At 67.8% G+C, this 13486-nt stretch overlaps 1 protein-coding gene across 1 annotated transcript in view; it reads right to left on the bottom strand.

The window, feature by feature from the left end:
• Window positions 1-11146, bottom strand: part of ADCY1 (adenylate cyclase 1) — an 88465-nt gene extending 77319 nt beyond the window's left edge. Inside the window, exon 1 of the mRNA XM_070059440.2 lies at window positions 9913-11146. Within this exon, the coding sequence (XP_069915541.1) occupies window positions 9913-10554 (642 nt within the window). The 5' untranslated portion in view covers window positions 10555-11146. The remainder of the gene's footprint in view (window positions 1-9912) is intronic.
• Between the last annotated feature and the right edge of the window lie 2340 nt (window positions 11147-13486).

Raw genomic sequence — 13486 nt, 5'->3', positions numbered from 1 at the left:
CAGACACAGGCGGTGACCCCAGCACCGGGGGTTTCAGGGCCAGGCGTCTGGTCCCAGACACAGGCGGTGACCCTGCACCGGGGGTCTCAGGGCCAGGCGTCAGACACAGGCGGTGACCCTGCACTGGGGGTCTCAGGGCCAGGCGTCAGACACAGGCGGTGACCCCAGCACTGGGGGTCTCAGGGCCAGGAGTCAGACACAGGCGGTGACCCCAGCACAGCACTGGGGGTCTCAGGGCCAGGCGTCAGACACAGGCGGTGACCCCAGCACCGGGGGTCTCAGGGCCAGGCGTCAGACACAGCGGTGACCCTGCACCGGGGGTCTCAGGGCCAGGCGTCAGACACAGCGGTGACCCTGCACTGGGGAGGCTGCAGGCCGCAGCACCTCTGCCCCTCAGCACAGGGTGAACAAGCCTTCAGGGTCTCCAGGGCTCCTGCACCGCGGGGAGCAGGCATCAGGGCAGCTGGAGGTGGGAGGGTGGCTGTGGCCTGACGCAGGACAACAGCCGGGCTGAGCAGGGGAGGCAGGGGCAGCAGAGTCCCCAGGACGACACAGCACGGACCTGGCCGGCCACTGGCCAGCGTGGGGTCTGGGAGGGTGGAAAGGGGGCAGAGGGGCTGCACTGGGCGCCAGTGTCCACCTGCAGCAGGAAGGGAAAGGCAGAGCTCGGTCTGAAGACAAAAGCTGCAATCAAGAAGAAAACCTCCCTCCGAGCTCTCCCACCCCTCCCGTCGTCCTGCTCTGGAACCAGGATCACAGGGAAGGGGGCCGCTGGGGGGGGGGGGCTGTGAGACTGCCGGGGCGGCTCCTTTCAGGTCCGCTTCGAGCCACCACACAACTTCCGCATGTGCACGGGAGGCTCTGTGTGGATGCCAGGGTAGCGCCGACGTCACGGGCACCCCGACAACTCCACCCCCACTGCAGAGCTGAGTGTGGAGCTGGGCGGGGCGGCTGCACCCTCCTCGTGCCCCACCGCACCCTGCACCCCAGCTCCCACCGGACAGGCAGGCCCACAGGAGTGGACAGAGGATGTGGCGCCCTGGCCACAGCCCGCCAGCGCCCACTCGTGCCCAGAGAGGGGGCAGAACTCAGCCCTGAATCAGAGTGCCCACCTCACACAGGCCAGAGGCAGAGGGCAAGCAGAGAGGCCAAGGCCCTCCCTCGGGCATTCTCCCACAGGAACGTGGGCTGGCTCCGGCCAGACACCGCTTGGCCCGCCCACCACAGGGAGAGCACCCAGCAGAACCACCGAAGCCACGGGAAACACACAGTGACCAGCAGCTGGACAACCTGGGGCAGCCTCCGGGGACTGAGCCGCCAGTCCCGAGCACAAGCGCTCCCTGGGCCCGGGACCCAGCAACACTGAGCACAGCACAGTCCCCAGGCAGCCATGGGCCTCAGGAGGTCGCTGTCTGCCCACCCCCACTCCCAGGTGCCTCCCACGGAAGGGAGCCACGAGTTAGCCTGGGCAAGGCCGCAGGGGCCCACAGGGAGCCAGTCACACCCAGAGCAACTCGGGTTCAGCTCAACAGAGACACGGGCGGGCACGGCGCCAGCGTCCACACAGATGGGCCCACCCCTGCAGCAAAGGGTGCCCAGGAGCCACGAGGCCGCCTGGGCCCGGGGCCTGGTCTCTACCGTGATGGCCTCACCAACAGAAGGGGCGGTGCTCCCGGGACAGGCCAGGTTCCTGGGCCAGGCCACGAGAGCAGGACGGACCCCAGAGCGTCCCCAGCACCAGGAAGAAAGGAAGGTGCTGACCCCACACCCAACAGGGGTCGGAGGACTCGGGGGCCAACCAGAGCTTGGGACCACAGCCGGAACAACTCCGGTCACCAAATAAAGTGGACTGCAGCAAACCCACGGCGTCAAACGAACATCACCAGCCCACGCTGAGAGTGAAGGGAAACAGCCAAGCAGGCAAAACTCAGGCATTCCTGATGACGAAGCCCCTCGCCCCTGGGGGCCGGCGCACTGCTGCCTCACAGGGGCGCGGCCACGGTGGCACCGGGTGACAGCCAGGCTGATGGATGTGGCTGTGACAGAGAGAGGGTGCTGCCCTGGGGGCCCAGAGTAACCACAGGAAACCAGCAGGCACCCTCCAAGGCCACTGCGTGAACTTGCCTCATGGTCAGCAGGTGAGCACCGCTCACGGTCACTCACCTGGGCAGCTCCAGCCTTGCCAACCTGCGACGTCCCAGGAGAAATGGCCCGTCCCCCCGACCAGCTTTGTACCACATGTAGCCACAGGTGTCCCTGCCCAGACAACCTACGAGTCCTCTGACGCCCCCCTCCCCCGCTCTTTCCCTCTGTGCTCTGCAGTAAAACTACCCTGGGAGCAGGGCCTCCCCCCACCTGCACTGCACGGAGCCCCAGCTCCCAGCTCCCAGCACACAGGAGCCTGGGCTCCCGTCCCCTGTGCCGCACGCATGCTGTATGTGCAGCACACGTATGTGCGTGCGTGCATGCGCACACCTGAGCACATGCCCCGGTTCTGGGCAGACAACACCCTCAGTGTCACCCCAGCGAGGCAAGTCCACACCTGTCACCACAGCTTCTGGCCTCCTGACCCCGGACTCCACCTCTATGGGACTTGCTGCCACCTTCAACCAGGTCGCAGTGCCTGGGTGGCACTCGAACCACCCACGGGGCCCAGGGAGCCGGCGGGGCCACTCCCAGCCGAGCGACTGCCAGAGAGGACACAGCCGAGCCCCTGCTCCCCCGGCCGGCGGCAGGACCCACACAGCACCGGCACGGCCTGGCTGTACTGCAGGCCGCCCTGGGCACTCACCGCCCTGGGCACTCACCGCGGGCTGCGCGTGGCGGCCATGCCTCTCCCGAGCCGCGGCTGTTTTCTCAACACCCCAAGCGAGTGTGTTTTCCAATCAGTGTAGCGCTCGTTAGCGCTCTGCTTCTGAATTAATAAAAGTGGCCTGGAACCAGCCCTGCTGGACGAGGCAGGCGGGACGGGCACTCCAGGAATCTCCTGTGTCTGTCTGAATCTCCCGTGACAAGAAAGAAAACAAACACCAGTGGGGGGAACCTGCCAGGGCCTCCCAGAACAGATGGCAGGTCCCTAACACCCACGGCCTCCAGGCAACCGATGGCAGGTCCCTAACACCCGCAACCTTGGTCACAGACCCGGGGACGGACCCGTGCGGGACCTGGGGCAGCAGCCGGTTTTGGTGCTTCCTGCGCCGACCCCAGCACCGCCATTCCAAGGGGCCTCGGGTGTCAGGGCCCCATGCAGCAGCCACACCACCATCTGCTCACCCACCACACGCCCTCCACGTGGGCACACCAGGGCCCTCGCCCGGGACCCGTGCAGGCTGGGCCGGCAGGCACCGGCAGAGGAGACTGGAAGAGAGATGGGGGCCCACGCAGCCCAGCACCCCAGGTTCAGCCCCCATCAGACGCCAGCAGCTCCCCACACCTCTCTTGCCTAGAGGATCAGTGAGTGACACCGTGACGGGGGGACCCCCCACAGAGGGCAACTCAGGCCCAAGCCCCCACCCAGCCTCAGCCAGCCCCCCACGCGGCGCGCCCACCCACCCCCTCAGCACCTCCCCTAGCTCCAGACACCTGGGGCCCAGCGTCAGCTGAGCGCTCAGGGCTCCGCCCATTTCCAACCTCTGAACAAACCGAAGCCAAGGGGCTTTGGTTAACGACAACCACAGGGTCCAGCCAGGGACCAGAGCCCGCACGGCACCGGGGATGTGGTCTGTGCCCGGCAGGCGTCTGTGGCACCTGCAAATGCAGCTCCTCCTCCCAACAGTCCCACATCTGCAGGCTAACCCGTGACTCCCACAGGGGCTCCTTCGGCTAATCAGTCCAGCAGGGCACCGAGTGATGGGAAACGTGCTCATGGACTGACCATCCCAGACCCTCTGAAGGCCGCGGCTCATTCCAGAGGCAAAGGCACCAAGCAAAAGGCACAGAGGATTTCTGAGAGCACGCTCCGGCCCAGGCTCACCATGCTGCACGCACTCACACGCACGCGCACGCACACACACGCTCTGGTGCACAGCTGCACACCTCCACGCCCACGCCCACACAGTGATCCCACCCCAAGAGCGGCGTCCAGACTGTGCGCCGACACCCGAGCCCCGGACACCCCAGGCAGCCCTGCGCTCCGGGCTCTGAGCAGCCTCCAGCCCCCCAAGCAAACGCCCAGCTCCAGATCAAAGCAGGTTCTGCCCGCGGTAAATCTGCGGAGACGGATCCTGCGGTCTGCGCTGCCCCCCGCTGGAGCCGGAGCTCAGCCGCTCGGTGGGGGCCCCCACGGGCCTGCTCTCTCCCCAGAACCCCCACAGCCTCTGTCTGCTTCCTGGGGCGGGCGTCTCTGCACAGCTCGTGGGGAGGGAGGCCGGGGGGTCCCCTGGCAGGACACACTGGACTCCCTGAGCGTCACTGAGGACACACAAAGCCAAAGTGGACAGAGGAGGAAGCTGGGGGGGGGGGGGGTGGCAGGAGGGACAGGGCAGAGAGAGGGGCCCGCACAGCTGGTGGGCGGCTCCACTCCCTTTCCTGCCTAGGACCCTGGGGTCCTGGTCACTGTCCCCACGGCCACTAAGGCCACTGTAGATGGCACAAAGAAACCATGATCTGAGCCTGGGGCATCCTTGGTGCCAGGAAGCCAGGCGAGCGTGGAACCCCACACGTAACAGGGGCAGCAGAGGACCCGGGGAATGACCTCCCGCCGGATTCACTGACCCCACCCCACAGGCCACCTCTGAGGTCGCCCAAGGTCACGGATCTGCAGGTGCAGGAGCTGAGCGTCAGCAGGGACACAGACGGACCCTCCCTCGGAGACAGGGACACAGCCACCCACGAACGAGGGGCATGTGACAAAAGTGTGTGCAGGAGTGCACGCCCTGAGTGGGCACAGGAGCGTGTCTTTGGGTGGGAGCACCCGTGGAAGTGTGAGAAAGGGGGAGCGCTCTGGCGGGCACGTGTGGGGGGCACGTGTGTGAGTGCGTGACAGTGGGGGGACCTCCCATCCTCACTCAGCCCCACAGTGAAGGGTGGGGCCTGTGGCTGTGGGAACAGGGTCCCTCAGGAAGGCCCCAGGGCCCTGCTGGGCGCCCCAGCCAGGCCCAAAAGGGGCCAGCCTGACAGGAGAAACCCGCAAAGCCCCCAGCCACAGGGATGCCCACCTGCACCGCCACCACACGGCCCCTCTGGCTGGGCTGTCGAGGCCCGGCTGTTCGGGTTGCTGGCTGACCGAGACCGCCACCCGCGTGCCAGGGCATCGTCCAACATGTGCTCCAGGCCGGTGCCACACGTCGATGGCTCAGGCTCACAGGCCACCAGCTAGAGTAGGTGTGACAGCGAGACACAGCTCCCGTGTCACAGGGCCCTGCAGGGCACAACTAGCATCAGAGCTGGCAGGGGGGCGGGGTACACTGGTCCTGCAGCCCAGGGGTGAGGCACTGACGGCAGAGCTCAGGACACTCTTGCTTTACAGACACGGGAGAGGCACGGAGCCCACTGACCACGGGGGCTGAGCCCAAGGACTGCCTGTGCCCCAGGTCGCACAGCTACGCCAGCACCTGAGGTGCTGGGTGGTCCACCCAGGTGCAGGCCTGGGCTCCGCCTGAATGGTCAACTGAGCCCCTGCTCCACCTGCCCCGCCCTGCTGCACCCCTGCCGGAACGGCCCACCCCCCAGGAGAGCACAGACCCGGCCCCCTGGGCCTCAGAAACATGACAGCAGAGGGACATCATCCAGGATCGCCGTGGGTCCCAGAAGGGCATGATGACCATTCTGAGAGTGGCGGGGATGGGCCATGCAGACCCCAGCCCACAGAAGCCTGCTGAGCGGGACGCCCCACCAGGGGCCACCTCTGGCCTCTTCTCACTCTCCAGGCCCCTGGCCTCCTTGACCATGCCCCTGGCCTGGCCTGTTCCCTGGGTCACTCAGTCCCCCATGCCCCTCCCCAAGGCCCCATGAACCCCTGCCCAGGTCAGGTGCAGGCCAGGGTCTCCCGGGGGGTGGGGGGTACCCCAGCCCCTAGCTTGAGCCTGGTTCCCAACACCATCTGACCACAGAAGTGCCACCGAGAAGCACACACACCAGGCAGCTGCTGCCGCGTGTGCTCCCAAGGGGACTGGGCCCCAGCACCTTCCCGGGCAGCGGTCCCTCTGGGCTGGGAGCAGAGAAAGCCCTGGCACGGGACAGTGGAGGCGGAGCAGGTGGGAGTCCCGGTGCCCGGGATGACTCCCAGCCCAGCCTCCCTCTAGCTGTCCTGTGGGAGTCAGAGACCACTGGCGTGGGGGGGGGGGGCAGGAGGTGACAGAGAAACAGGCCCGGCTGTGGGCCAGGACCCAGGGAGCCACCACTCTGGGCAGAGGCACGGGGTGACCTCCAGGGATCTGCATCCCCTGTGGGCTGCAGCAGACAAGGCCTGGAGGGAGTAGCAAGACTGGTGGGAGTGCAGGGTCCTGCAGCCAGGCATGGGGGGCAGGAGCGCCCAGGCAGCCAGGAGACAGGGGAGGGTGGGGGTGAGGGGCCCAGCCAAGGACAAGGAGACCACCTGCAGGTGTCTCCTCCCCACAGCCTCTCCTTGCCCCAGGAGGAGCGCCCATCTGTCGCCCTCCTGTCAAGGCAGGGGCGTGCCCAGGAAGGTGAGCACCACGGGGCTGTCAGGACCGAGACAAGGACAGCTGGGGAAGAAGAGGGCCAATGAGGAGGGGCTGGTGGGGAGGAGCTAAGCTGGGGGCGGGGCGGCGAGGAGGCGGAGCCAGCAGGGGAAGTGCGGTTTGCCGGGCTCAGGCAGCCTCAGAGCAGCTGGAGACTGTGTGTCCGGCCCTGGGCCCCGCACAGGCGAAGGCGCGAGTGCTGGCCGCTTAGCATCAGCGGCGCACACCTGGGCCGCCAGCTGTGCCACCAACAACCAGGTCACCCGGTTCTGCACGAGGGCCGGGAAGGAGCTGGGGCCGCACGGGGAATTTCAGCTGACTTCCGTCCCCAACTACAGTGGCCATCTCGGCTACCCTGGCCACGGTGAAGACTCGGCAGAATCAGGACCACGCGTCACTCATTCTTCCACGCAGCAATGCGCTCCTGCCGCTGCAGAACATAAAATAACGCCCATCGTCCTGCCAGGGCGCTCAGAGCGCGCGTGCTCCCAGCTGCCAGGGACCACACCCTGGGCTCTCCTGGCGCACGATGGGGGCCCGGCCCCAGCAGCTGGGCAAGGGCCACCCTAGATGCCATCGTCCCTCCTGGGCTCTGTCAGTCTGTCCCTTGAGCGGGGTCCGCAGGGGGCTCAGCCCACACCCACGCCCTCACTCTCCAACCCACCCGGGCAGGGCTGAGTTCTGGCAGGCACTCCCCTAAGTGAAAATGAATTGTGCTGCGTTAGAACACCCAGGGGCCTGACGCACAAGTACATGACACCTCTGCCCGGCTGGGCCCTGGAGGGCAAGGCCAACCCCCGACCCCGAGCCCTCCAGGGTCTGGCTGTCTGCGCAGCAGGGCAACCCCTGCGCGAAGCTGCCGCCCCTCCTGTCCTCTTGCTCATCCAGGCGGTCAGTCGGCCTCTTTGGGGGCATCCAACGCACCTGCCCAGAATTCCGGATCGAGGCGGTGCTACTCTCAGCAGGCGACCACGCAGGGTCTGAATGGGAGGCAGAGCAGCAGCCACCCCCACGTTCCGCAGGGTGGGTGCCACCTGCTTGGCTCCCCTCGAGGACACGGGGCAGGAGTTCCACAGGTCCCAGAATCTCCCACCTGGAAGACGGGATTCCCCGGGGTCCTGGAGGCCCCTCAGTACGTCTCTGTGCATTCACCCCACACCCACACACCATGTCAGCACCACGACCACTGTGCCGACTGGAGGACTTCATAGGAGTGTTCAAGACGACCGGGGGCTTCCACCACGGGCTCCTGCAATGGGGACCTTCAGCCCTCAGCACGGTACTGCTGGTGGGGGGCTCATGCCCCTCCTGTGAGTGGGGAAACCGAGGCCCATGGAGGGCAGGGTTTGCAATGCCCAAGGGGCTGGCGGCAGAAAAACCCCAACGTTTGCTAGGAAAGGAGCCCAGGTGCCTCCTGAGAAGTGGGACAGAGGCTGCCCCGTGGCGGGGGGGGGGGCACTGCTGTGACACAGGCACCTCCAGAGGCTGCCCCGTGGGGGTGGGCCACTGCTCGACACGGGCACCTCTGAGGCCACCAGTGGGGGGGTGGACCACTGCTGTGCCACAGGAACCTCAGGCCACCCATGGGGGGGTGGACCACTGCTTGACACGGGCACCTCTGAGGCCACCAGTGGGGGGTGGACCACTGCTTGACACGGGCACCTCTGAGGCTGCCCCATACGGGGCGGGGGGGGGGGGGCACTGCTTGACACAGGCACCTCTGAGGCCACCAGTGGCGGGGTGGACCAGTGCTGTGACGCGGGCACCTCTGCAAAACCCCCTCCCTTTTCAAAGCTTTAATCTTCTAAAATGAAAGCCTGGAGGCTCTACAGGAAAATTCTTAATTTAAAAGGAGAAAACAATAATGCAGCCTTTTAGTGCACCTGCTGCGTCCCTGGTGTGCACAGGGAAAACAGCCTGGTCGGGGTCCCTGGGCCCCTGTTCTACTCCTGAACGGCCTGGGTGTCTGGTCAGAGTGGGGAAGTCGTCTCCTGGGGACAGGTCTGGTGTGGGGGACGGCATGAGGCCCCGGCTAAACACAGACCTGTGGGGCAGGCACAGGTGTGTCCCTGAGATGGTCAGGCAAGGCCGACCTGGAGTCCAGAGGAGGCTGCTGGAGAACCCTGCACCGCCCTCAAGGGGAGGGGTCTCACGGTCTCTGGCTCCATTCCCCCTTTCTCCACCTTCACCTCTGCTCCGTACCCTCCCTCTCTCAGCTCCGTTTCCATGTCGCCCCTAGGGGCCCGTGGTTTTGAGCACATCCCAGCTCTCTGCCCTTAAAGCAGAGTCCAGACATGCGCCTGTCCCTGCACCCAGCCGTATGTCCCAATGCCCGGTGACCACGGCACAGGGTCTGACCCCTCTCACCCTCTCTGTCCAGCTCCCCCCCTTCACTAGTACTGCAAACCTCTCCTGGTGGAGCCCCCTCCCCACCTGACTCAGCCAGTCCTCCTGCCCACTGCAGCTAGAGGGAGAAACCAAACGGTCTCTGGGGCACTTCCAGCCCCAGGCACGCTGCCCCCCACCGGCTCCGAAAGCCCCGCGGAGAGCTCGGGCCGCCTGCACCTCCACCTCCCCAGAGCCCAGGAGGAGCTGGAAGCCGTCCTTGCCACCACCTCGCCCGCCCCGCTCGGAGGACAGTGGCAAAGTTCCGGCGCTGCGGAACCAGTCAGGACGGCGGCAGCGCCTACCGCGAGTGTGACCTTGGCAAACCTGTTCCCTCGGGGCCGCAGGCGGGGCCGCACAGAGCGGCCCCGGGAGACGCGCGCGGGGTGGGCAGGGAGCGGGAGCGGCGGCGAAGTCCTTTCTCCTCCCGCAATCCATCCCCGGATCCGCAAGGCTGGGAGGCGAGCCCGGCATGCGCCCTGGGCGCTCCCAAGAGGAGCCCCGGGCGACGCGCTCCGCCAGCCCAGGAGCGGAGACCCCCGCCCACGGAGAGCGGTGCAGCGAGACAGCCAGCGACGGCCCCGGCTCCAGCACCGCTCAACAGCTGCCTGACCTTGGGCCAGTCCCCCTCTCCTCCTGCCTGTCTCCAAGAGGGAGCTGGGTGGACTCCAGCTCAGAGGAGCGCCCGGACGAGGGTGCCATCCCCGGCTGCGTTCCCAAGGGTCTGGGTGACCTTGAACACGCACCCCCGCCCCTTCCCCACATTCGGGGCCTCAGTTTCCCCCCACCCCCCGCCCGATAGGGAAAAGCGCGCCCCACTGCGGGCGCTCCCGGTCCCACCGGGCAGGTGCGTCCCAGACCAGATGCGGGGCACAGCGGCACTTACCGTCCTCCAGAGACGAGGGCGCCTGGCGGGGACCAAGGTGGCGGTGACCAGCAAGTGCGAGGCAGCCACCACGAGCCCGAAGCCGACGGCCAGCAGGCTGCGCACGGGCAGCAGGGCATAGGACACGAAGGTGACCAACAGCAGCTGCCAGACCCCCTGCTCTGCGGCCGCCGGCCCCGCCGCCGCGCCCGCGGGGCCCCCCGCGGGGCCGCCCAGCGCGAAGGGGCAGCAGAGCAGCGCGAAGGTGAGGCTGAACAGCAGCGCCAGCTGGCCGACCTGCTGCAGCTGGGGCACCTGCAGGGAGCGCACGTTGGTGACCACGAGCAGCGCCAGGAAGAGGACGCAGTGCACCGGGTGCGAGCCCTTGGCCAGGCCGGGCGCGGGCCCCGGCGCGCCGAGCAGCTCGGCCAGCGCCAGCGCGCCGGCCAGCAGGCTGAGCACGGCCAGCGCCTTCAGCGTGGCCGCCTGCTCCAGCCGCAGCGTGTAGCCGCGGAACAGCGCCTCCAGCTCGGGGCACGCGAACTCCTCGCCGCACGCCCGCAGCCCGCGCCGGCCGCCCGGCCCGGCCGCCCTCTCGGCGCCCCCGGGCTCGCCCGCGCCGCCGCCTCCGCCGCCGCCTCCGCCGCGCGGCGCCCCCGCCATCTCAGCGCCATGCAGCGGCCGCCGCCGCGGGCGCGCCCCTCGCCAGCCCGGGGCGCCGGGGCGCCGGGGCGGGCGGGCGGGCGGGCGGCTAGGCGCCGGGGCGCGGCGGGCGGAGTTGGGGCGCCGGCTGCCCAGCGCGCGCGCCCCGAGCGCGTCCTTTCCCGCCCGCCGCGCCTGCGCACTGCGCCCGCCCGCACCCCGGCCGCGGGGCTCGGCGGCGGCCGCGCTGCGACAGCCGGGCCCGGGAGCCGCGGTCCGGGGCGCGCCCCGCCTGGGCGACCGGCGCCCCCGCCCGCAGGGAGGGCCTCGTGACCTGCGGGCACCTGCCTAGCCCCGCAGGGCCTCACTTTCCCCGCCCTTACGCAGCGGAGCCCGCCCCCTCAGCGTCTTTTGGGACCTTAAAAAAGCCGAAATCCTCGAAATCGCCCAGGGAGGGGGGCGTGATCCCGCCACCAGCGCGTCCCCTCCCCCAGTGAGACCCGGACGGTGCCGGACTGCGGACCCAGGGCGCGGCAGGAGAGCGGGCCTGGGGACGCCCGGGGCTGGGCGGAGGCCGGCGGCCCCTCGGCACGCACGCGGGACCCTCCACGTGGCTGTTCCCCCGGGGCGCCTGCACACCGCGTGCGCAGGTGCGGGGCGTGGGGCTGCGGCAGGGGGCGGGGCGAAGTCGAATTAGCGCAGCCTGAGGAGGGGGCGGGCTGTGGGGTCGCTCCCCCGGGCTGCACCAAGGAGTTGTGTCCCCGCGTGCGGGGAGGAAGGGGCGGGGGGCACAGGGGACGGGTTGCGCGCCCAGCGTCTCGGTGGGCGCCCTCTGGCCGGCGCCGTGTACCGTGAGCATCCCGAGTAACCGTGGGCGTGGAGGCGGCGAGGACAACCCGCCCGTCGTCGTCCCACGACCTGGGGATCCCCTGAATTCTCGGAGACACGGGTGTATTTTAGGGGCCCCCAGAGACCCAGTGACGCTCGAGTGACAGCCACGGCCCGGGGCTGTTAGATGGGCGTGAGAATGAGAAATGCAGCAGTAGGCAGAACCGCGTGAAACCGCCTTTGTAAAAAAGTCCAAGGCAGCCCCGCATCCACCGCCAGGCTCCAGCCAGTGCCCAGGGCACGCGCGGGGTCCCACGCAGAGCCTACAGCAGCTCCCAGTGAAGGCGCGGGTGCGCGCTGGCTGACCGGCTGGCTCCTCCCGGGCACGGGCACCCACCCACGCAGCTCCCTGCTGCCTGCGGCCCCCACCTTCCCGCAGGCTCATCCGCACCCCTCCAAAGCCGTTTTCTGTTCCTGGTGCCGTCTCTGAGCACTGGAAGGAGGCCTGGCTGGGTCTTGGTTTGTCACTCTGTCCTCATCGTGTGCTGCCTTCCTCCTCCCCAGAGCACAGCCAAATCGCCCAGAGTCTTCCTCCGAAGAACCGGGCACCAGGATCCTGCCTGTGACTCAATGCTGTGTGTCCACGGCCTCGGGATTTTATGAAAGCAGAGCTAGGTAACAACCAAAACAGACCAAGCGGCGTTCAGATGAGGGCAGCGTGACAAAGCTCACACGCACAGAGCCCCTGTTGCACCTGCCTGGGCCCTCGGGCCCCCCCGCATTCAGGAAGTATCTTTACAGCATTGAAGGCGGTCCGGGAGACTGCTGGGCTTCCGAGTATCTTCAGGTTCGGACGGCAAGGGGTTTGCTACTGGGCATGGCCGCCCCGTCCCAGGATGGCACCCGGGGCTGCTGGTGGGCCCCACGTGGCGTCCGTCATCCTCATGCCTCTGGTCCCACTGGCCCCAAAGGGGCATCTTAGAAAGCAGATTTTGGGGCTTCGTTTGTCAATGAAGTAGACACCCAAGCCTTGGGGGTCCCCCCGAATGGGCCCGGAGCAGGGGGCCCCTCCCTCAACCACCTGTTGTTCAAACCCCTGAGGGAGAGCCTGTAACTCCCTGGAAAGAGGCAGCCTCCACGGGGGCAGTGTGCAAGCGCAGGCCAAGTCTCAGAGCTGCTGTCACACCCCGTGGCTGTCAGAGGTTGCATTGCCCCCCCACCAAGTTCTCAAGTGCCTGGAGCCGTGGCTTTGTCTGGAAGCAGGGTCATTGCAGATGGGATTGGAAAAGATGGGCTGTGCTGGGGAGGGGCGGGCCCCCCTGCAATGCAACCGGTGCAGCCGGGGAAATGTGCACGGGAACTTGGAGCACACCGGGAGGGGAGGACGCTGGGTGAAGTCGGAGAGAGGTGGGGGGAGAGGCCAGCACCAGACCCTCCGGAGAAACCAGCCCTGGTTCCCCCTGAGCTGGGAGCCCCGGCCTCCAGCATCGGGAGGAGGACATGTCTGTGGCTTAAGCCTCCCCCAGTGAGCGCTTTGTCCACCTGCACGATGGTCCCTGGGAAAGGCCGCCCCTTTGGGGAGCACCTGCTACCCCCTCAGAGGGCAGCAAAGGGGGCACTTGTGGGGGTGTCTGCAGGGACGGCCACGGGGCTGCCTCCTCCTCCCGCCAGCACCCTCCGGCTCTCCAGAGAAACAAGTTCGCGGGGCATGTTGGGCCGGCTCCTTCCCACCGCGGCCCCTCCTGCCTGGGCCTCGCTGGAGACACGGGCAGGGCTCAGGCAGCGGTGACGCCGCCGCCCGCGTCCCCGGCCCTTCACCATGTGCAAACCTCTCCTGTGCGTCTTTGCTCTGGAGCCTCCTGACCGCCAAGCGCCCGGAACTTCTCCAGAAACTGAATGAATTTCCCAGATTGCAAGGGGCGGGCTCAGCTCCTCTGACCCAAGTCCAGCTCACGGCCATTACAAGAGGGTCAGGTGGTGTCGGGGCTGGGGGTCCGGAGCCCTGAGCTGCTTTGCTGTGCTGGTGTCGCGGCACCACCCTTCCTGGCTATGTGACTGCATAAGCTGCCACCCTTCTCTGTCCTCTATCTCTTAGCGCCTCGCTCCCAGGATGCGTGGGAAGTGG

The sequence above is a fragment of the Oryctolagus cuniculus genome, chromosome 16 (assembly GCF_051225735.1).
Source record: "Oryctolagus cuniculus isolate XC-2025 breed Fujian yellow rabbit chromosome 16, ASM5122573v1, whole genome shotgun sequence".
NCBI lineage: Eukaryota > Metazoa > Chordata > Mammalia > Lagomorpha > Leporidae > Oryctolagus > Oryctolagus cuniculus.
The sequence above is the reverse complement of the archived record's forward strand: the minus strand, read 5'-3'. Positions and strand labels throughout refer to the sequence as shown.